At 29.7% G+C, this 23,174-nt stretch overlaps 2 protein-coding genes across 3 annotated transcripts in view; both read left to right on the top strand.

The window, feature by feature from the left end:
• LOC142331457 (putative methylmalonate-semialdehyde/malonate-semialdehyde dehydrogenase [acylating], mitochondrial) overlaps window positions 1-23,174 on the top strand; it is a 247,944-nt gene that overhangs the window by 31,802 nt on the left and 192,968 nt on the right. The window lies entirely within an intron of this gene.
• LOC142330836 (nuclear RNA export factor 1-like) overlaps window positions 1-23,174 on the top strand; it is a 68,096-nt gene that overhangs the window by 827 nt on the left and 44,095 nt on the right. The window contains exons 2-3 of one of the 2 annotated variants that reach the window (XM_075376293.1): window positions 14,098-14,221; window positions 16,088-16,211. In XM_075376293.1, the coding sequence (XP_075232408.1) occupies window positions 14,098-14,221; window positions 16,088-16,211 (248 nt within the window). Of the gene's footprint in view, window positions 1-14,097; window positions 14,300-16,087; window positions 16,212-23,174 lie in introns of both variants that reach the window. The other variant, XM_075376292.1, reaches the window with a different exon arrangement.

Here is a 23,174-nt window from a genome sequence, read left to right as displayed (position 1 = left end):
AAAAAACACATCTGTTAGTAACAATTTTTGTTAAAATGAACCAGCTGTTTAAATTCTCAATATTTTTTTTATGCCAAGTTGGAGCCATGCTGTTTTGTCAAAAATAAATTAAGAAGTTCTGATCCCTGTGAAATGGGTTGAATATTGTTTTTAATCAAACTTAGTTAACAATGTAGATATCAAAGTAATAATATGTATTATTATCCACATATTTTTTGATTCTATGTCTATGTGACTTTTTTTATTGTGACCTTGAGTTAGGATAGCAGGTGGAATGATATTACACTAGGTGACTTTATTGTGATATAAAGATAAATTAGGAATTTTTATTTATATTTAATATCACAAAATGCCTGACCAATTCATTAAAAAAATCATTACAATATCTGAGAGATCAACTTGAATTTCTTACAATGATATCTACATTTTATTTTATAAAGTCTTCAAACTATCAACAGGTGTGATAATTGTCTTAACACTTTCATAACTATGTGTAAGATAAATCTGAATACATTTTTTTCTCAAATTATTAATTTGTGTATATAGTATTAGTTTGATATAAAGTAATGTGTAACATTACTGACAGTTTTATCTTTTGAATTCATTAGCCACTGAATCTGAATTTTCTGCCTGGAGGAAATTGAGCCCCAGTATTGATTGTGTAATTTTAGCTATGAAAGGTATCCTGTCCATTTTTTTTATTTTATTCATTTTTAGTGTTATTACATATAATCCATATTGCAATTACTTCAACTTTTCATCATAGTTATGGTAATAGATGCATGTTAGAATTCCACGCCAAATCTGGATTTGAACCCAATACTTCCATGTAAAAGTTATATGTTTTTTTAATATATCCCTGAAATGAATTGGGTGGGATGAAATCACAGATTGCCAGTATTTACAGTTTGCTGCCCTTCCCAAGACCCCATTGCATTGTTAATGTGAAATAGTTAATTATTCATTTGGTCTTTACAAGTAGTTCAATTAACAATTTGGTAATTATATTTATGGTTCCTGTATGATTTTACTGGAATCAAGATTCTTTGTATAATGTCTGAAGTTTCTGACCAACTCACTCTTTGTAAGAGATTGTTGTTTAAATGGATTCCTTTAATTAAATTTAAAAAGTAGACTGAATCATAATTTTCAATAATGAATTTAACATGATGTGTAGTTAAACTGTTTATAATTTAAATTGGAAAACAAGATTACACCCAAAGAGTTTACAAAAATTTTTCAAATTCTAAACTCAAATGAACTTGCAGTTAATCATTAGTAGTAGGTACTATAGAAAAAGTTATATAATATGTATGTGCCATATTAGTAAATAAATGGAAAAAGAAAGATAATGAAAATTCATTAATTGATAAACACTATAGAACAAGTCATATTAATAAAGATGAGAAAAAAACAGCTGTGGTCATGTTATACAATCCCAATAAAAAGAATAAATTCAGATTTCCCACCATGACTTAATCTCCTTATTTAGATAGATAGATGAAACTTATCTCGAGAAAGGTAAAGCATAAACCTGTGATAAAACTTATTTAAAGAAAGATAAAAAACATAAACTTCTAATCATTCAAAGATATCCCAGCCTGGGAGCAAAATGTTACAAGTTTACCATTTTTTCTGATTGAAAACTTTCTTAAAAGGATTTTTAACAAATTAAATTCAAAAAAATAATTAGATATTGGTTTCCTGTCATTCTCAACAAGTCTCCTAACCATCTAATTCCTGTTTATTAATGTATTTTTTAAATTATTGTTTCTAATAAACCAATTTACGACTTTTAAGGAAATGCGCTGAGTTATACCAATTTCTGTGGTCAAATCAATTTATTTGTTTTCTTTAAAAATGATCACCCGTTCTTCAGGTCAAGTTTATCTGTAGCATTTCATAGAGGTCAATTTCCTAGATGTAGCAGAGTTGATATTAAAGTTGTATTTCCTTTAATAATATTTACTTTTAGCTATATGTAAGGCAGCATGTGAGTTTTACATACATTCTCTGATCCTTATTTATATAGTTCTGATGTAAGATTGTATTAATTACATTTGTTAAATTTGTTATGCTAGTTTTGTTCTTTATGCTGTCATTGATGTTTTTAGTAAAATTGTTTAACCCAGTTGTATCTGTAATAGACCTCACTTCTCTATAATAAGCTGTCTGATCAATTAGTCAATTTACAATAAGACATTAAACAATGACATGAAAAGCTACTTCTTATGTTGCATAGGATGAAAAGAAATCCTTTGAATCGCTCTGTGTACTCAATCTGTATTTATCAAAATTGACTGTTATTACAAATAAATTTTTAATTCAGCATGGTGAACATCTGTTTATTTTCAGATCTGTTTTTTCAATATGGAAGTGCATAAAAAACAGCAAATATTTTCTTTTTATCTTAAGAACAAAATTTAGAGGAAATATTAAAATTTTATTTTAGCTTCATTTCTAGGTTTCTCATGAAAAAATTAGCTAGTCTTTTTGTTTATAAAACATTAAATTGAAAAGATATTATTTCATTCATAACTTATGTTTTCTATTTCACAAGAATCAGTAGAATGGGCAGTTAACCATTCTTCAAAATCTGCATTTTTTCCTTAAAAGTGAACAGGGAAAGAATATAGTCACAGCAAAAGTTATTGTAAGTTATAAGTTAGTATAATCATATACAAATTTTACCATTGTCTAATACTTATCTTATAAATTATTTATTCCATTATCTTTAATTGAAAAGTATCATATTGTTATAGTTTACTAAATTCTTGGTACTTACATATTAACGCCACCGCAGCTACAGCTTTATTTAAAAACTAAGTAGTCAATCGGATTTCGGTGGAAAATGGGCTGATATAGAGTTTAACATAGATTCAAAACAATCTCTTTATTAATTTTAATAAATGGTAATTTATATTTATTTATTTTATAAATATAATTTAACCAAACTTAACCTACGCTCGCTTCGTTCGCTAACCTTGACTAATTAATAGGAGTGTATTGATTGTTTAAATAATAAATAATTGCAATAATTACTGAATTTATTAAATAAATACTCAAAAAATTACGGTATTAATTAGTCAAGGTTAGCGAGCGCAGGTTAAGTTTGGTTAAATTATATTTATAAAATAAATAAATATAAATAACCATTTATTAAAATTAATAAAGAGACTGTTCATTTTCCACCGAAATCCGATTGACTACTTTGTTTTTAAATAAAGCTGTAGCTGCGGTGGTGTTAATACATAAGTACCAATAACCACTTTGTTTTAATAGCTGAAATGGTTGGGTTTGAAATGACTAGAGTTTAGCAATTTTGTAAACTATTTTGTTCCTTCATTTATTTCAGTAACCATTTAACATAGTTGTTTATTTGTATTTAGTACAAATAAATTTATACTAAATGAGTGTTAGAAGTTGAATGAATTGAAGGAAAGTGACTGGTAATAGAATTGTACAAAATGTATCCTAACCAAGATCATGCTCTATTTTTGCATAATTTTTTGATTAGTAATAAGGAATGGTATTCTGCTGTTGATAGCTGTGCGATTGCTGAAGGTGAAATTAAGAAAGTAATGTTAATTTTGCTAATTTTTGGTTTATCAAAATTGCATATTTATTTTTTTTAGATGCAGAAATTTACCAGAAAATTTTATAGGGGAGTAAGATAATTTTTATCTTATCACTGTCTTTAAACTTTTAAAAATGCATGTTAGAAAGCTTTTAAAAATGCATATTATCTTCATGTTATCTTTTGTTTAATTATAAAATTTAAGCAAAAGGCTATTATTTGAAATCTGTCTGTGTGTATGAGATTGTGCAGGAGTGTTAAAAACTGTTTTAATGGAATTTGTAGACTGGACATCATTCAGCCAGTTAAAGCAATTTACAAAACTGAAACCTTGTAGCTATGTTTTCATTTGTATTTTTCCATAAGTCACCCTATCTTTATTTTTCCTATCTATTCTTTTCCCTTATTCAAGATCCAAAAAAGTAAGTGTTTATGCTAAATTCTCCATTCACACATTTAGGCTAAATTGCGGCAGTTCCAGTTAGTTGTTTAAAATTTAGGTACTTATGTATTAACGCCACCGCAGCTACAGCTTTATTTAAAACAAAGTAGTCAATCGGATTTCGGTGGGAAATGGGCCAATATAGAGTTTAACATAAATAAATAAATATTTATTTTATAAATATAATTTAACCAAACCTAACCTACGCTCACTTCGCTCACTAACCTTGACTAATTAAACACCGTAATTTTTTGATTATTTATTTAATAAATTCATTAATTATTGCAATTATTTAAATAATTACTGAATTCATTAAATAAATACTCAAAAAATTACAGTGTTAATTAGTCAAGGTTAGCGAGCGTAGGTTAAGTTTGGTTAAATTATATTTATAAAATAAATAAATATAAATAACCATTTATTAAAATTAATAAAGAGACTGTTCATTTTCCACCGAAATCCGATTGACTACTTTGTTTTTAAATAAAGCTGTAGCTGCGGTGGCGTTAATACATAAGTACCAAAATTTACATACTATACTAGGTGGCTACATTATTATTACAAATTTTACTAGAAAAGAAATTTTTTATGATTTTTTTTTTTTAAATTAATGATGCATTTTAACAGACTCATCAAATTTAAACTACGATTCCTCATCACATACAGAAGTGTTTTTTGTTATTATTCATGGGTTTTATATATATAATTAAAGATTACAAAATTTAAGAATTGAAGCCAGTAACATTTTTAAAAATTTTGTTATAATTTTATCCCCAGAAGATGCAATATAAAAATTATTACCTTTTAATCCTTCTAATAGGTAATAATTTTTAGCTAGAGGAAAGATGGGTTATTTAGCTTGTTTATCAATAATGGTTATACATAGCTCTTTTATATTGCACATTAGATAGATGCACAGATTACATCTGCACAATTTCTTTTATTGATTGTTTTTGTAATAGCAAAAAAAGTTTAAGAATAAGTTTAACAGTTTCCTTTCATGTTAGTATGGTTTTTTCTCTCCCTAGATTCATATTAATAAGTTTCTTTAAGGAGAATATTCTAAGGAACATTAAGTATATATATTTAAGAAAGATCATAATATAGTTTTTTTCATTTTATTACTTGTTTTTTAAGGTTTGAACAAATGGAATCCTTCCAAATTTCACAAGTTTTTCAACAGAAAAGGTTTGGTTTACCTGTGTTTGTATTAAAATTTTACAATAATTAATTATTCCTTGCATAAGCTTTTGTAAGTATCCTTTCAAATGAACTCCTTTTTATTCTGTATGTTGTATGTGTACTTATTTCTTATTCATTAATACTGGATATGTTTATTATTTAACTGATATCTTATTCCCACTTTCAGGTGATCCTGAAAGTGGGAATTCACATATAATTGTTACTTTTTTCTTCAGTATTATGATATGTATCATTTTGATTTGTTACTATCCAGTAACAAATTTTACATATATCCCTTAACGTTTCTTTTATAACTTTGAGAGGGGCGGATGCTAGTCATCATTATGTTTTAATTATAATAGCTAATATGTAGATCTTAAAATTAATTGCAAAACTCGTTTTCAGATTAATAGAAATAATTCTTCAAAAGAGTTAATTATTCAAATCATTGTCAGTGTGGTCCATTAGGTACTTTTTAATGGCACTCATGTTAAAATGGAAAGGAAATTATTTTGTAATTATTTAGTTTGAGGTGCCTCACTCTGAAATCACAAAAAAACATATCAAATTTATTCAAAATTAATATTTATTCATTTATATTGATGTATTTCAGTGTCAGAAAATAGAAAATTAGTAAAAATTTACATGGTGATACAAATAACATGTAACACAATAAAAATTGAAAAAAATACTTATATCATTGTGAAAGATTATATTTAAAGATATAAACATGAAAATAAATTAGAAATTGTTAATCTGAATCAGAGTGCGATGATATTTCTGCAGAATCATCACATACATGATTTGCCTAATCAATGTTTATCACTTATAATTCACTGTAAGTGGTGAAATCGTGTTTTATAATCACAATACTTCCTTTTAAATAAAAATTTGGCCATATGTCTGTGGAAATGGTGTTTGGAATTTCCATAACACGGCACATTGCTTCTTACTTCCTTCCATTGACGTTCGATTGTCTTGTGTATGAACCCCAGTGTCCGGATCTATAAAATTGATGTATGATTCACAATTAAGTTTTGGAAGCCTCCTGTTTGTAAACAATCATAAGATTTCCAACAGTCGCTAATAATTGTAGTACCTGGGTGCACGTAGTCCTTTATAATGCAGAGCAAAGTTACCTTATCACTTGCTGATACTGGAACTGTGAAAACTTCTTTTGTGTCACATTGTATTCCACCAAATATACAATTTCCATTTATAATTCTGCCGCGATTGTATTTTTGTTTACCGATTTTGGCTTCATCTATTTTTACAACTTTGCCTTTTCCTCCAACCTTTTTTGAATTAGTACACAAATATTCAAAACAAATTTCCTGAAAATAATTGCTCCAATTTACTTTTCTGACACTTCATTTCCATCATGAAATATATTTCAAACGATTTTACAATGATTTGATATGTTTTTTGTGATTTCGGGGTGAGGCACCTCAACTAAATAAAGAATCTGCATTATTGAGTGTATCAATATTCAAATATGTACTTTTCCGACACTTCATTTCCATCATAAAATAAATTTCAAAAAATTTTACAACAATTTTATTTGTTTTTTTTTGTGATTTCAGGGTGAGGCACCTCAACTAAATAATTACCATTTTTTTTAAATATATAGCTGAAAAATGTACACTTTTTGGTATCTTTGTTCATTTAATTTGTTCTGTTTGTCAAATCTAGTGTATGATCAAAGTAATTTATTGATCAAACAAACTATATATATATACACCACCAATAATCCACTAGTGAAGTAGCAGCATATAATTAATTCCAAAAAGATTTGAAAAACTGGTTTCTACGTAATTTGAAAGAAAGTTATAGTTTTAATATTTAAAAAAAAAATTGTATATAACTTATTTATATTGAAATCCAGCTAAATTGAATTTCTTTGTATTAATGAAATTTTTATCTGATAAATGGTCCATTTATTTTACTTTGTTGATCATATATTAATTTTTATTTATTTATATATATATATATATTTATAGTGATTCAAAACTATATGGCAATGGCAATCTCTTGGGAACTGATTCTATAGCTAAATATAGGAAAAAAGTTCATAAAAACATAGGCTCAAAAATGCTTCATTGGAGAGTTACGGCTAGCAAATTTCCCCTGGGGAAATGAATACCTTCCTGAAATTCTGGGAAGTTAAATTAAGGGACAAATTTAGTTATTTCTTATGGTTTTGATGGATGAAGCAGGAATGATATAAAATGCCAAATAGCACAGGCAAAACAAGTTTTCAGTCAGAAATATAATTTGATTACATCAAAAGTTAATTTATCAAGAAAACATTTTTGAAAGGATATGTTTGTAGCGCAGCTTTATATGAAAGTGAAACTTGGATGGTCGTAGTACTGGAGAAGAAAAAAATTACAAGCTTTGTAAATGTGTTGCTATAAAAGAATGTTAAAAATCAGATGGGTGGATAAAGTGAAAAATGAAGAGAAGTGCAAATTGAAGAAAGAGCATTTTGAAAAATGTAGTTACAAGAAAAGAGACTTATAGGCCACACCTTAAGGTATCCTGAAATAATCACTTTAATGGAGGGACAGATAGATGAGAAACATTTTGCAGGCAGGCAATGTTTGGAATTTTTTTTTTTGTTGTCTTCAGTCATTTGGGTTGATGCAGCTCTCCAAGATTCCCTATCTAGTGCTAGTCGTTTCATTTCCGTATACCCCTACATCCTATATTCCTAACAATTTGTTTTACATATTCCAAACGTTGCCTGCCTACACAATTTTTTCCTTCTACCTGTCCTTCCAATATTAAAGTGATTATTCCAGGATGCCTTAGTATGTGGCCTATAAGTCTGTCTCTTCTTTTAACTATATTTTTCCAAATGCTTCTTTCTTCATCTATTTGCCGCAATACCTCTTCATTTGTCACTTTATCCACCCATCTTATTTTTGACATTCTCCTATAGCACCACATTTCAAAAGCTTCTAATCTTTTTTCTCAGATACTCCGATTGGCCAAGCTTCACTTCCATATAAAGCGACACTCCAAACATATACTTTCAAAAAATTTTTTCCTGACATTTAAATTAATTTTTGATGTTAACAAATTATATTTCTGACTGAAGGCTCGTTTCGCTTGTGCTATTCGGCATTTTATATCGCTCCTGCTTCGTCCATCTATAGTAATTCTACTTTCCAAATAACAAAATTCTTCTACCTCCATAATCTTTTCTCCTCCTATTTTCACATTCATTAGTCCATCTTTGTTGTTTCTAATTCATTTCATTACTTTGTTTTGTATTTGTTTATTTTCATGCAATAGTTCTTGCGTAGAACTTCATCTATTTCATTCATTGTTTCTTCTAAATCCTTTTTACTCTCGGCTAGAATTACTATATCATCAGCAAATCGAAGCATCTTTATCTTTTCACCTTGTACTGTTACTCTGAATCTAAATTGTTCTTTAACATCATTAACTGCTAGTTCCATGTAAAGATTAAAAAGTAACGGAGATAGGGAACACCTTGTCTGACTCCCTTACTTATTACAGCTTCTTTCTTATGTTCTTCGATTATTACTGTTGCTGTTTGGTTCCTGTACATGTTAGCAATTGTTCTTCTATCTCTGTATTTGAACCCTAATTTTTTTAAAATGCTGAACATTTTATTCCAGTCTATGTTATCGAATGCCTTTTCTAGGTCTATAAACGCCAAATATGTTGGTTTGTTTTTCTTTACTCTTTCTTCTACTATTAATCTGAGGCCTAAAATTGCTTCCCTTGTCCCTATACTTTTCCTGAAACCAAATTGGTCCATCTTTGTTTAACATATTATTAGATTTTAATTTATGTACCCTAAAATTTTCCTTAATTTACCTGTATGCACTGTCTATTTTACCAATGTTCATTTCTCTTTCGACTTTTGAACACGTTTCTTTAAATCCACTCTTCTTTCGCTAGTTTGCACTTTCTGTTTATAGCATTTCTTAATTGTCGATAGTTCCTTTTACTTTCTTCATCACTAGCATTCTTATATTTTCTACGTTCATCCATCAGCTGCAATATATCGTCTGAAACCCAAGGTTTTTCTACCAGTTCTCTTTATTCCGCCTAAGTTCGCTTCTGCTGATTTAAGAATTTCCTTTTTAACATTCTCCCATTCTTCTACATTTTCTACCTTATATTTTTTACTCAGACCTCTTGCGATGTCCTCCTCAAAAATCTTCTCTTCCTCAAGCTTCTCTAAATTCCACCGATTCATCTGACACCTTTTCTTCAGGTTTTTAAACCCCAATCTACATTTCATTATCACCAAATTATGGTCTCTATCAATGTCTGCTAAGTTAAATCTATAAGTTTTGCAGTCAACAAGTTGATTTCTAAATCTTTGCTAACCATGATATAATCTATCTGATATCTTGCAGTATCGCCTGGCTTTTTCCAAGTGTATATTCTATTATGATTTTTAAATTGGGTGTTGGCAATTACTAAATTATACTTTGTGCAAAACTGTATGTCTGTCCCCTCTTTCATTCCTTTTGCCCAGCCCGTATTCACCTACTATATTTCCTTCCTTAGGCATATAGACGTTAACAATCGTCTGTTTAGGTTTTGATTTTATCCTTATTACAATGATTCTATCGCTATGCATTTTGAAATACTCTATTCTCTTCCCTATCTTGTTCATTATGAAACCTACTCCTGCCTGCCCATTATTTGAAGCTGAATTAATTATTCTAAAGTCGCCTTCCTCTTCCCACCGAACCTCACTAATTCCTACTACATCCACATTTATGCTATCCATTTCCCTTTTTAAATTTTCTAGCCTACCAACCTTTTTTAAACTTCTAACATTCCACGCTCTGACTCGTAGAATGTTATTTTTTAATTTTCTGGTAACCCCTTCCTTAGTAGTCCTCATCCGGAGATCTGAACGGGGGACTAGTTTATCTCCGAAATATTTTACCAAGGAAGGCGCCTCCATCATTGCTATATGAAAATGGAGAGAGCCACATTTTCTTGGAAAAAAAGCAGCTGTAGTTTTCCATTGCTTTCAGCTGCGCAGTACTCAGAGGACTGAGTTATGTTGATTATGGCCGTTTACGTCTTCCTGACTCATGCCCCTAACAACTACTGAAAGAGCTGCTGCCCTCTTTCAGGAATCATTCCTTAGTCTGGCAACAGATACCTCTCCGATATGGTTGCACCTTTGGTCCAGCTACCCTGTGTCGCTGAGCACTCAAGCCCCCTCACCAACGGCAAGGTCATGATTCATAGAGGAGGATGTTTGGAATATATAAAACAAATTGTTAGGGACGTTAAAGAGGGTATACCTAAATGAAACGACTGGCACTAGATAGGGAGTCTTTGAGAGCTGTAATCAAACCAGTCAAATGACTGAAGACAAAAAAAATGGTTTTTGACCAGGAAATGTTTTAAACAATGAGTCCCAGAACTGTACCTCCATTAGTTATAAAGATATCTGATGTAAAACAAAACTTTGGGATTAAAAAATTACATGTTTTTGGGTTTAATGTAGGAAAACTTTGTTAAATGCTTAAAATTAAATTGTATATTTTTTCAGTTAGAAATGTAGAAAATTTAATGCTGAAAGATTCATCTAAATTATTTAGGAAAAAATTGAATACAGGATATTAAGATTTAACTTCATTAAAAAAAACAAAACAGACTGAATTGTGAAAAAATTTTAATAGCAATTTTGTCCATAAATTGTAAACAGCTTTTAACATAAAATGTAATTTAACTTTGAAAACAAGGGAAAAATGACATTAAAAATTAGTGAAGACGTTATTAATTAACTTCAAAGTTACTCGAAGTGGCCCCCGTTTTGTTCAATACATGATTTCACTCAACAAATCCATTCTTTTCTAGCATGTCTCATAATGTTAGTAGTATTGTTAATAGTTTTTGCAGCTTCTATTAGATTCGTTGGTTCCTTGTGTTTGTTATTGTTTTGAGTAAACAATTCGACTCATCTAACCCTACAGAAAAAAAATTGATAGTGGGAGATCGTGGTGGCCATTTCACTGGTCTGTTTTGACCAATTCATTGTCAACCATATGTATTATTTAAATGATCCTTTACATTATTAGAAAAATGAGGAGGTATCCCATCGTGCAAGAATCATATCTGACCTGCTATTATAAGAAATATCTTCCTAGAGGGTGGGCAGGTTTGTTTCCAAAACATTTAAGTAACAAAAATGGACCAATCAGATTACCGCCTAGAACACCAAACCATACTGTAATTGAAAATGTGTGCGGGAAATGTCTTGTGGCAGTGTCATGTAGGTGTTACAAACAATATTTCACCTGCCCAAATATGGGTGTTATGAAAATTTACTATTCCACTTCTTGTGAAGCTTGATACATCAGTGACCAGAATACAGTGAAGGAAATTAGGTTTAAAACTCCCAGATTCTCTCAGTTGTTTCTCCACAGCTTCAAAAGTTTTGCGATCGGTGGTGCTGTTTAATATGTATAAGTATCTTGATATTCTTAAACTGCAGCCAAACCATTCTTGTTTACTTACCGTAAATTATCATTTTCTTCTACTCTTCAAATGAATATATATTTGCATTGTCTCCAATTATGTATTAAATAAAATGTCTAAATCTTGTAAAAACTGTTTTCTGATTTGTATACAGAATCTCACAAATATCTTCTACATAAAAAAACCACCATCAAGATAATTCAAACACTGTTTGAATAATTAATTATTATTCAATTAATCAACAATTAACAAAAGTTAATTGTTGATCAGCTGTTTTTGTAAACCTATGAAAACAAATTAATTCATTATGATAAAAAGGTAGTAAATAAATGATCAGTTATTTCCAACCTAGGACAAATTTGTTATTTCATGCTGTTAAAATAATTTTTTACAATTTGGTCTGTTTTGTTTTTTAAAAACTAAAATTTCAGTATCCTGTATTGAATTTTTTCTTAATTAATTTACATGATTCTTATCAGAATTAAATTTTTTCATTTCTAATTGGAGAAAATACAACTTAACCATTTAACAAAGTTTTCTTTCATTAAACCCTTTTTTGTGTTTTATGTAAGATATCTTAAAACTAATGGAAGTACAGTTTTAGGACCCATTTTTAAAATATTTTCAGGTCATAAGAAACAACTAAATTTGTCCTTAATTTACCTTCCCAGAATTTCAGAAAGTCTTCTTTTTTTCATGGGAACTGAAATCTGGGCATAATCTTTTGCTAGCCGTAACTCGCTAAAGAAGCATTTATGAGCCCATGTTTATATAACTTTTTAACTATAGAATCAGCTCCCGAGAGATTGCCACATAGTTTTGTATCACTCTGTATATCATTATTTAGTGGTAATTAAAATCTTTGAAAGTAGGTGAATGTAAGATGAAATTGTATCTTTTACAACTTGAAGTTCAACAACACCATTTTTTTAATAGTATTCTTGAAATTGAAGAATGTTAATTGTGGATCAAATATAGCTGAAACTGTTAGAAATTTGTTCCAGTAGACCATTGAACACTTTTGGGTGCAGTTTCCTTACCCTGCTGTTGTCTTTTATTAATGTCATCCCACCAAACAACTGAAAGAAAATTGGACACCATTTTAAAGATATGGGAATCAAATAAAATTACATCACAATAAAATTACTAATTGTGAATTACTAATGTGTTTAAATCTGGAGATTGAAGCTCTTGGAGTAATCGTACGCGATACGGATACAATTTCAATTTTTTAGCAACTTTCTGAACACTCGAATATGACAAACCAACTTGCGTGGAAAGTTTTCGTAAACTTTTCCATGGAGAATTGAGCAATCTTGTTTTCACATTCTCTAAAACGTCATCAAACACTAACTGTCTCTCAAAATCGGTTTGCTAGCCTAGAAATTGACATTTTTTCTGCCGGAGGAACACCAACAAATTTAATTTGAAATGATTCTTTTACACTCGCGTATGATTTCGTAGCAAAATATTGTTCAAGAATGATAACTCGTTCTATGGTAAAAGACATTCTGTCCATAACACGACCGGAAACGGCACAAAAGTTTACACAGCTCAAGGAGAATCAACTCACACTGCCGTATCTATACTGGTTGAGTAGCGCTACCAACTTCATGTCACAAAACAAAATTTCCCTTTCTTAGAAAAAAATTACCAGACATTAATAATTGGGTAACAGGACTAAAAAATCACTCTGTATTATAATAAAATTTGTATTTAAAGTTTTGTAAAATATAACTGAAATAATTTTTTTATAGGAAATATTTATGGGAGAGCTTTCTCTAAGTAAATGTCTTCAAATTATCCCACCTGTGCTTACAGTTTAATAAAAATTGTTTGTATTGTAAATTTTTTGTGGTAATTATTTTTACTGTTTTTATGAGCAAGTGATTGACTGTAATATGAACACCACCCAGGTGAAACTGACAATGAAATTATATAGTCCTACCAGTTTCATCATAAACACACTTTTCTTAAATTATGTAAAGAGCTTATTGTTTTATATTTCATTAGTTCTTCTATGTTTGTAAAACTCTGAGCATTTTATTAGAAATTTTCATTGCATCTGTTCAGCTCGACTTCGTTATCATAAATGTAACTTGCAAAAATTGCCAGAAATCGCACATCTGTCTTATTGACTTGTAATAATCCTGACTTTAGAGTCTAACAGTCCTGTTGACTAGTTGTTAATTTATGAAATGTTATATACTGCAGATATTCTTACATTTTAAGTAGTAAAAAATAATAATAATATGTAATAAGAACTGAAACTCTTATTTGTTGCGTGAAGAGAATTTCTCCTTGTTATCTGCATATTATATGCAGATATGTTTTTTCATCTTGATCATTCTAATTTTTTTAATCTCCTGTATGTAATTCATTTATTGGTGAATATTTTATTTTTCAGAGCATGATGACAGAGATTTTTCAGCTGGTAGTAGTTCAGAAAATGTTAGAAGAGTATCATTTAAAGGTTCACATGGAAGAGAAGGACGTAAGTGGAATCGACAGGGATGGGATCAGAAGTTAAGGCAAGCATTTTTACTTGATGGTGAAGATATTGATATGAATGGTAGTACTGGTGGGCGTAATCTTTCCATTACTAGAGTGTAAGTTAATTTCAATGTTTTGGTGAAGTAACGTGTATAATATTATGCAACAATATATGTGCAGTGTTAGTTTCATTCATGAAATAAGATAAAAATATAATTTTTCTAAATATAATCACTCTGTAGTCTGTGAAATGTTGAAGTGAATTTTATTATTATAGCGATAATATATATAGTTTATAAATGTTTTATAATATACATGATAAATAAGATATTAATCCTAAGAATAAGCTAATTAGTCTATAAAATAGTGTAGTTCTATATTCATTAAATTAACCTTTTCTGATCATGTAGCCATTAAACTAGCTATGTATGACGTCAGTCTTAAAACGCTGTTACAAAATCATTTTATATGGTATCTAAGTTGGTTATTTTGTTTTATATTCACAAAGGAATCAGTTTTATTACACAATTTGAACGAGGTTTATACGATGTAAAATGTTTAATGTAAATGTAAAAAGAATATGACCATTTTTTTCTCAGAAATGTGCTTGTGTGTGTGTGTGTGTGACTTAGTGTATTATAATTGCTATGAGGGTTACGGATTTATTTAAGCTATTATTTACAAAAATAGCTTATTATATTAGCAACATATCGATGCATTGAAACACATAATAAATTATGTTATATGACACAAGCAAAAAAAAAAGGTTGTTGTGGTCATATATATGTCACTTTTACTTGAGGTCTAAAATATCTTTTCTGACAAAAGATATCTGTAAATATGCAACATATAACAATTCGTAATGAATAACAGTATACAGTAAAAATTGTTTTTTGTCAATCTGAATAGCCTTTTAAGTAGTGGGAAGTTTTATAAAACGTAGTTTTCTGAATCTACTTTCACTTACTAACATATGTGATTTATGACATGAGTTTTTCATCATATTTTGCCCAATTTTCAACCGATTAGCCTGAAAGTATTATTTTTAAAATCGGCAAACTATCTTTCATAAAGACAAAACAAACAAAAAATTTCACTAATAAAAAACGTGGTAGAAATGCGCAAAAAAATCCTGCAATTAAATTATCGTAATTTCTGTACTGTTTCAATTTTTTTGTTGTTACAGGCATAAAAAATATCTAATCGTAACGGCTTTTTTTGTCAGAATTTGTTAAATCTCTTTAATATACTATAATTTTTTGAAATGTTTTTCACAAGAGGGTAGCATAAGAATATGAAAGGAGGTAATCAGATACCAACATATTTTCCCGGAGCGCTAATCAGATACCAACATATTTTCGCGGAGCGCTAATCAGATACCAACATATTTTCGCGGAGCGCTAATCAACCGCGGATCATTGTGATTGGAAAAGGTTAAAAATCTGTATATAACTTCATCTGGAGACTAAGTTTGATCAATTTTATCATATTGTCTTAATTGTAAATGTTTTCTAACAAATATCATTTTTTTATCATAGCTGAGGTCATTAAAGTGCTCCTAAAAATTGTAGTTTTAAAAAAACATATTGCTTAATGGATTACCTTTTTAGGTGTAATGCTGTTTTTCCTGCTAATCATTTTAATAATTTGGTTTTCTCCATTTGAATCATTTGTCTGGAATGTTGTATATAAAGAAAAGTAAATTGCAGATAAATTATTTATTAGTAAATGTTTTTTCTTTTTTTAATTTTATCTATCTACTGTTTAACCACCTGTCTAAAAGTTGAATCCAAGAAAAGTAAAAATATATTTTGTTTTATTATTTTATTAGCTTGCACATTTAAGTTACTCAAAGAACATTAATATTAAAATTTTTATATGATATTTATTTGTCTTCTATTCAGAGTGCCATATAATGTTGGGGGAAGAGGGCCTTTACGTGGAAGAATGAGACATCCCAGAGATTCACCAGTACCAACCATGAGAAAAATTTTGCAAGAAAGTTCTTTTAGTTGGTATAAAGTCACGGTGTGTACTTCTGTTTTATACATATTTAAGATATTTTTCTACATGTAATTATTTTTATTTTTTTTTTACTTTTATATTCTGAGAAAATATTATACATATTACCACCATACTTCAATACAATCAATTTTATACTGATTAATGGGTTTCTCCTATATCAGTTTGTAACATCTTTCTCATCTAGAATAGTTAAGTCGAGTTTCTCAACCTTTTAGTACTTGTGACCAAACTTTCAATCATAATTTTCATCATGCCCCTCTCTCATACAATAATAATATATTTTGACGCTAAAGCTGCACTACAATCTTAATTACAAACCTTACAAATTACCAAGAATAATTAAATTTATTGATATTTGGCAACACCAATCCACTACATTGACAAAACCAGAATCAATGCAGACAGCATGAAACCTAATAAACTTAAACAATATGTGGAAACGCTTCATAGTGAGTATGTTAACCCTGAGAATTCTTTGAATTAAAATCATGTGAAAAGCAAACTTTTAAAAGAACTTTGTGTATGAATGAAAAAGCTTTATTTCCCTCTTACAAAGTTTCTTATAAAATAGCCAGATGTCAAAAGCCTCACACTGTTGGTGAAGAGCTTATTTTGCCACCTGCAGTTGAGATTGTAGAAACTATGTTTGGAAATAGTTTGGCCAAACAATTGCAGTCCATACGTCTATCAAATGATAGCCTGTTGCCTGTCGAATTACTGTTACAGCTGAAGTTGTGTTACAGGAAGTTGCATGACAAATTGTTTTTAATTCAGCTTGATGATGCAACAGATAGCAATAAATGCTCATTCCGTTGCTTATGTTCGATTTTGTGATAGTATGTCAGCAGTAGAAGAAATACTTTTCTGCAAACCAATAGAACTCAAAGCAACAGCACTCACATAATTTGCTATCTTAAGTGAGCCAAACATAGAGTGGAAAAATTGTGTTGGAATATCTATCATTTAATGTCTGGAAGATTCCAAAGTATACAAGCACTGTGAAACAAAAATCTCCAGTGTGTCTGGACACATTGCATGATCCACAGAGAAGCTCTGGCTTCCAAAGAAATGAGTTTTAGTCTGAATATTGTGCTAATGATGGTTGTAACCGTAGTAAATTATGAGACCCTAAAAGTAGAGAATCTTTTCTGCACTTTGTAAAGACATGGTGTGCAGTACATTCAGCGTTACTATTTCATTGCGAGGCAATGATTATCACATGGAAAATTTTTGCAACATGTTTATGATTTATATAAGAGATGAAATCACCTTTTTTCTAAAGAGAAAAATTGACCAAAAGCCGAGATGGTTTATTTGTGATGGAATTGAGCTGCTTGATTGACATATTCGAGAAATTAAATAGCTTGAATCTTCAAATCCAAGGAGCAAAGACGCATATGTTGTATATGAGTGATAATGCTTTTTGTAGAAATTTGGAATTGTGGAGCAGAAATTTAAAGCAAAAAAAAAAAGAAACAGAAATTTTTTAACTTAAAGGCTGAAAAGCATGTGAAAGTTGTTTCTGTAACCGTTTAAAATCATTTAGCCATGCTGGCAAAAAATTAAAAAAAAGTATTTTCTTGCTGACAACAATCTGGTACTGTAACAAGTTAGATGTGGATTAGGGATAAATTTCAAAATAGATATGCCACAATGAAAGTTGGTAGCAAAAATAGTAACAGAAAATCACACATAAAAAATTTGTCGGCAACTAATATAGCTGAAATAAATTTTTTTTTTCTGTTATTTTAGTAACTGGATTAGCTAATGTCCCTTTTATTGAATTGTACTGGAGTAAAGATAAAATTTTTCATAAAGAGTTTATTGCACAAGTCATGCCCAGGGATCAGTTTTTACAATTTAATTCATTTCTCTAATGAAGAGCAATCTAATAACAGATTGAAAAAATTACAGACAGTATTAGACTTGCTGCTAAAAAAATTTCAAGAAATTCTTGGAAGAGTCCTGGTCATTGACAAAAGTATATTTCCATTCAGAGCTAAATTTCTTACTACTTTAATTATTTTCAGCAATACTTGCCAAATAAATCTCATTAATAGGGAATTAAGGTGTACAAACTCTGTTCAATGGATGGATATACATATGATGTAAATTTATTCCAGTCAAGCAGATACAACTTCTGGCCTGGGACATACCAAAGCAGTAGTAAAAAAACTGATTGTGTGAAGGAAAAAAGGAAGGAAAGGAAAAAAGGAAGGAATTTGTATGCTGATAATTTTTACTCGAGCATCCAGTTAGCTGTTGACTTGTATGCTGAGAAGATTTATTGGAACACTAAGTAGGGGCAGAAAAGGTATCCCTGAAAATTCCAAATTAAAAAAAAATGAAAGAGGAAGAAATAATAGGGGTTCAGCAAGGTGAAATTAGAATTATAAACTGGAAGTTTAAATGTTCGGAATTAATGATTACAACCTTCTAGCAAACAAAATAAAAAATGAAGAGATCAAAAACTCCAACTCGTGGTACATTTATAAAAAAATAGCTACACCTAAGCACGGTTCAATAAGACTTTCGCTAAATCATTGGCTAAACTATTTTCCAGACAAGCTGAAATAACTCAACCCTAACCCCAAGACTTATTCACACATTGTTCAACCAAAAGGTACTAGAAGAAAGAAGCAAGTACAGGAAGAAGTTTGAGCAGCAAGGAGGTTGATAAAATAGCTAAATGGGTCATCAGTTACTGTGACGATTGTGAGAAGAAACCTGGTCTTTGCTTAGACTGTTTTAATGATTACCATAAAACTTGAACTAGTTATTTTTAAGATTTTGTTTTGATAAATCTTTTATTGTCTTAAGTTCATCAATTATGATTGTATTTCATGCTTTCATTTTAATTTAACTAGAAAAAGTTTTAAAAATTGTCATACACATGAAGTTTAAAAATTAATTACCATTAAAAATTCATAACATAATATATTTTCATTTACTTTTGTTAATTTTTATTTAATTAATGTTTTTAGAGGTATCAATATTAAAAAACAGTTATTTGTTTGTAATGTGCTTTTAACTCATGTTTTTATTACCATATATATTTGTTTTTGCATGTATTTTTGTTTAAGTTACTTATTACGTTTTATTAGGCCTAAGTGATTCATTTTTTTAGTTAATCATTTAAAAAATGTTAAAAAAAGTTGTGTCGTTCCAAAGATGTCTAATGCAGTTTATATCTTAATTGTATTATATGTTGTTAATAAATTTTCATGAATTTCTATTCAAAATGTTAATGCTTTTATTTCAATGAATTTATTACAGATTAGAAAAAATTAATAAAATTATTTCTAATACTTTAAAAGCATTTATCTCAGATGTCTAAAACGGCTGGCCGTAATGAATATTTTATTTAGTGTTCAGTAACCTACAGTATGTTGTCTACTCCCTTAAATTTTATCTAGCCACAAATAGATGGATGTTCATAGAATGCCTATTTGACTGAGGAGATAAGAACCGACTGGAATGGCAGTTCTGATTCTGTACCTCGAGGATAAGAACTGCTGAAATTTAATTCTAATAAAAATTGCACCTGTGGTCTAAGTGAACAGCATCTCATGATGTCGGAAGCAAGAGCCGCAAATTATAAAAGTCTTGAAAATTAGATACTATGGCCCAGTGGCAATAACTGCAGTTTACATGTTAAATTTAGCTTCTGAAGTTTGTATCAAATAAAATGTGGTTACCAACATTAATTTACTTTCTGTGGTATGGTTTTTAAAATATGTTAGTCTTATTAATAAAATTGTTTTAATTCTATCTTTACTTAAAATGTGGGTTGGCTTAAAAAAAAAGTTATTCAGAAGTGATGCAAAAGGTGAGAAATGTATTCTGACTAAAATTGAAAATTTACACTGGGAAAAACTCAAAATATTACCAAACATTTACCAAAGGTTTTCTACTATTTGGGTGTTCAGTGGCAGTTGATTCGAATCACAAATATCTTAATTTACACTTGCATACAAAACTTTAACAAGGGTTTTAATGGACGGTAATGGTTTTTTATATTGCATAATAATTTTTAGCAATACTTGGATTAAACTTTTCAAGATAGAATCCAAATGTTAGTGAGGATGGAAATATCTAAGTTCACTCGCCAGAAAAAATGCAAACCTACTCTTCAGTAAAGTCTTAGTAACAAAGTTTTAGGATTATAAAGGCACAATAATTTGAAAGAACAACATAAATTGAGTACTGTTGTGACATGCTAGAAAGTAAAGTAAAACACACAATAAGGAGGAACCGTCAAGGTTCTCTTTCAGAAGGCACAATTCTTCTGTATAATATCACTTGTCCCATACTACTCAAAAGACATAGAAGCTATTCAAAAATTGGGGTGGGAAGTGTTCCCACATCTATCTTATAGATCCAATTTAATGTCATCAGATTTGGTTTTTGTTTGGTCCTCAGATATATAGCAGCAATAAGTAGGTCAGAAATATGATTTAAGAATGGCTCAGACATAAGGTAAACAATTATTTACTGGAATAAGAAGACTCGTAGAAAAGTAGGTCATGCACCTAAATGTAGCTGAGGATTATGTTGAAAAGTAGTGATAAATTTACTGTCATTGAATAAATAATTTTTTACAATCATTGTTTTATTAGTTATTGATTGGTTCTTGTATATTTCATTAGGAGAGTTGAGAAGTGGTGAAGTTACCTTATATTACTCAGGAATTGAAAGAGGAAAAATGGAGTAGGAATAGTTGTAAAAAATAGTGTAGCAAGAAGAGTACAAAAACTAATTTATTTGGATGATGAAGTAATGGCTTTAAGGATTGGAATGCTGCCAAAACATTTAGCAATAGTTCAGGTGTACGTGCCAAGTATAAGGATGAAGATATTTAAAAGATGTACAATAACATTGAGGAGTTATTAGAAAATGCAGGATTGCTGTAAAATAATAAATTAGAACTGGAATACAGTGGCAGTAGAAGGTGAGAATGGAAAGACAGTGGGCAAGTTTGGATTGCAAACACAAATGAAAGAGGAGACAGGCTGGTTGAAATTTGCCGAGAGGATTTGTTCATTATGAATACATTGTCTTTAAGAATTATAAATGAAGAATACTTTGACAAGACCAACAAATGGATCTTGTTTTCAGATAGATAATTTTTTGGTTGAAAATAAACACAGGAATGCTGTTACAAAGGCAGATGGGCTTTCAGGAGCCATCATAGGAAGTGATCATATTCTGTTAATAGGAAGTGAGAATAAAATTAAAGAGAATTCAAACTTTAATGAAGGTGAGAAATGTATTATAGAAGGCATAGGAAGAATAAACATGAATAAGGGTGAAATGCTGACTAAGGCGATTGCTCAAGATATAAAGGAAAATGAGTCAACAGAGGAAATTTGGTCAATGATAAAATCATCCATAAAAGAAGCTGCAGAGAAAGTAATATGTATATTAAGTATTAATGCGCATACACATTAAGTATTATTAAGTATTAAGTATATGCAAGCAAATAAACTTAGGGTAACACAAGAATTGATACAAAAAATGGAAGAAAAGAAGAAAATATAAAAATAAAGGAGAATACAACAGCACAATTTATTGAAGATTGAATAATGAATTAAAGAGAGAAACATAAAACTAGGGAAAGGAGACTAAAAGAAAAATGTAAAGTGACTTGAAAAAAAAAGAAGTATGACGTGTAATAAGGTAAAAAAATGCTGCCTGGGATAGAAAAAATGTTTCTGGGTAAAAACATTTCTACGATGGGAAGAGTATTTAGAAAACCTGTATGTAGGGAGAAGGAAATGTGGAATAGGAAGTTTAGGTAGAAAAAGGTATAAGTTGTTAAAGAAATGAAAAATAGGAGTAGATGAACTTCTAATAGAACTCTTTAAATGTTTAAAAGATTAAATACTCTGTGTGCAATGCAGTTTATGATGCTGGAGTAAGGCCAGAAAATTTTGTTAAAACAATATTGATGCAGATGCCTAAAAAGGGTGAAACCAAAAAACGTGAAAAAACTAAAACTGTCTGCTAAATATCTCATGCTGTAAAAATAACACTGAAAGTTATGAAAGAAAGAAGATTACAAAAATTGAGGAGAATAGTGTGGAAGAAGAGTTTAGAGTCAGAAAAAGAGCAAAAGAAGCTGTAGGATCAGAATGATTGAGAGATGTTTTGAAAGATAAAGATGTGTTTTGTAGGTATGGAGAAGGCATTCGATAGACTATAATGGAAAAAGGTTATTTGAGATTCTAAATTGTATATGAACCAAAAAGCACTTACAAAAAATATGAGAATCTCACAAATTGATTAGAATTAGGAAGTGGAGTGAGTGTTCACAAACACTGTTCATCCTTTGTAGACGAAATTGTGAAAGAAATATTGGATGGCCAAAAAGGAGTAAGCATAGATGGAAGAAATATAAAACATGCTGACAATCTGTTGATTATAGCTAAAGACATTCGGACATTATCGAAATGGTTAAAGCATTGGAAGTAGAGATGAAGGAATATGGGATGAAAATCAAAGTGAGAAAAACAAGTTATCAAGGTAAATAAGATATTAATGTTGTAACAGTAGAAGGAAAAATTTTAACAAGTAAAAAGATTCAGATATCTCTGGAGTAGTACTAACTAAGATTGGAGGAGTAAAGAAGAGATTAAGACAAGAATTGTAATGGCAAAGGAAGCCAACGGGTGGACAGAGAAAGTAATGTAGAAGTATGAAGAAAAATAAATGAAGGTAGAACAACATTGATGACTATCAGGAGGAGGAAAAGAAACTGGATTGGGCATATAATTAGAGAAAAATAAATAATAAATAAAGCTCTTGAAGATGATAGAAGAGGCGGTAGTTAAAAATGACTATGAAAGGTAGTGAAGGTTACGATGAGACAAAAAGAAAAGCATGCTACAGAAACAAATAAAACAATGGTACCAAGGACCAATCAGCTGAAAATTAAATGATATTTTCACTTGTGGGAGAATAAAA

The sequence above is a fragment of the Lycorma delicatula genome, chromosome 10, assembly GCF_047948215.1.
Source record: "Lycorma delicatula isolate Av1 chromosome 10, ASM4794821v1, whole genome shotgun sequence".
Lineage (NCBI taxonomy): Eukaryota > Metazoa > Arthropoda > Insecta > Hemiptera > Fulgoridae > Lycorma > Lycorma delicatula.
The sequence above is the reverse complement of the archived record's forward strand: the minus strand, read 5'-3'. Positions and strand labels throughout refer to the sequence as shown.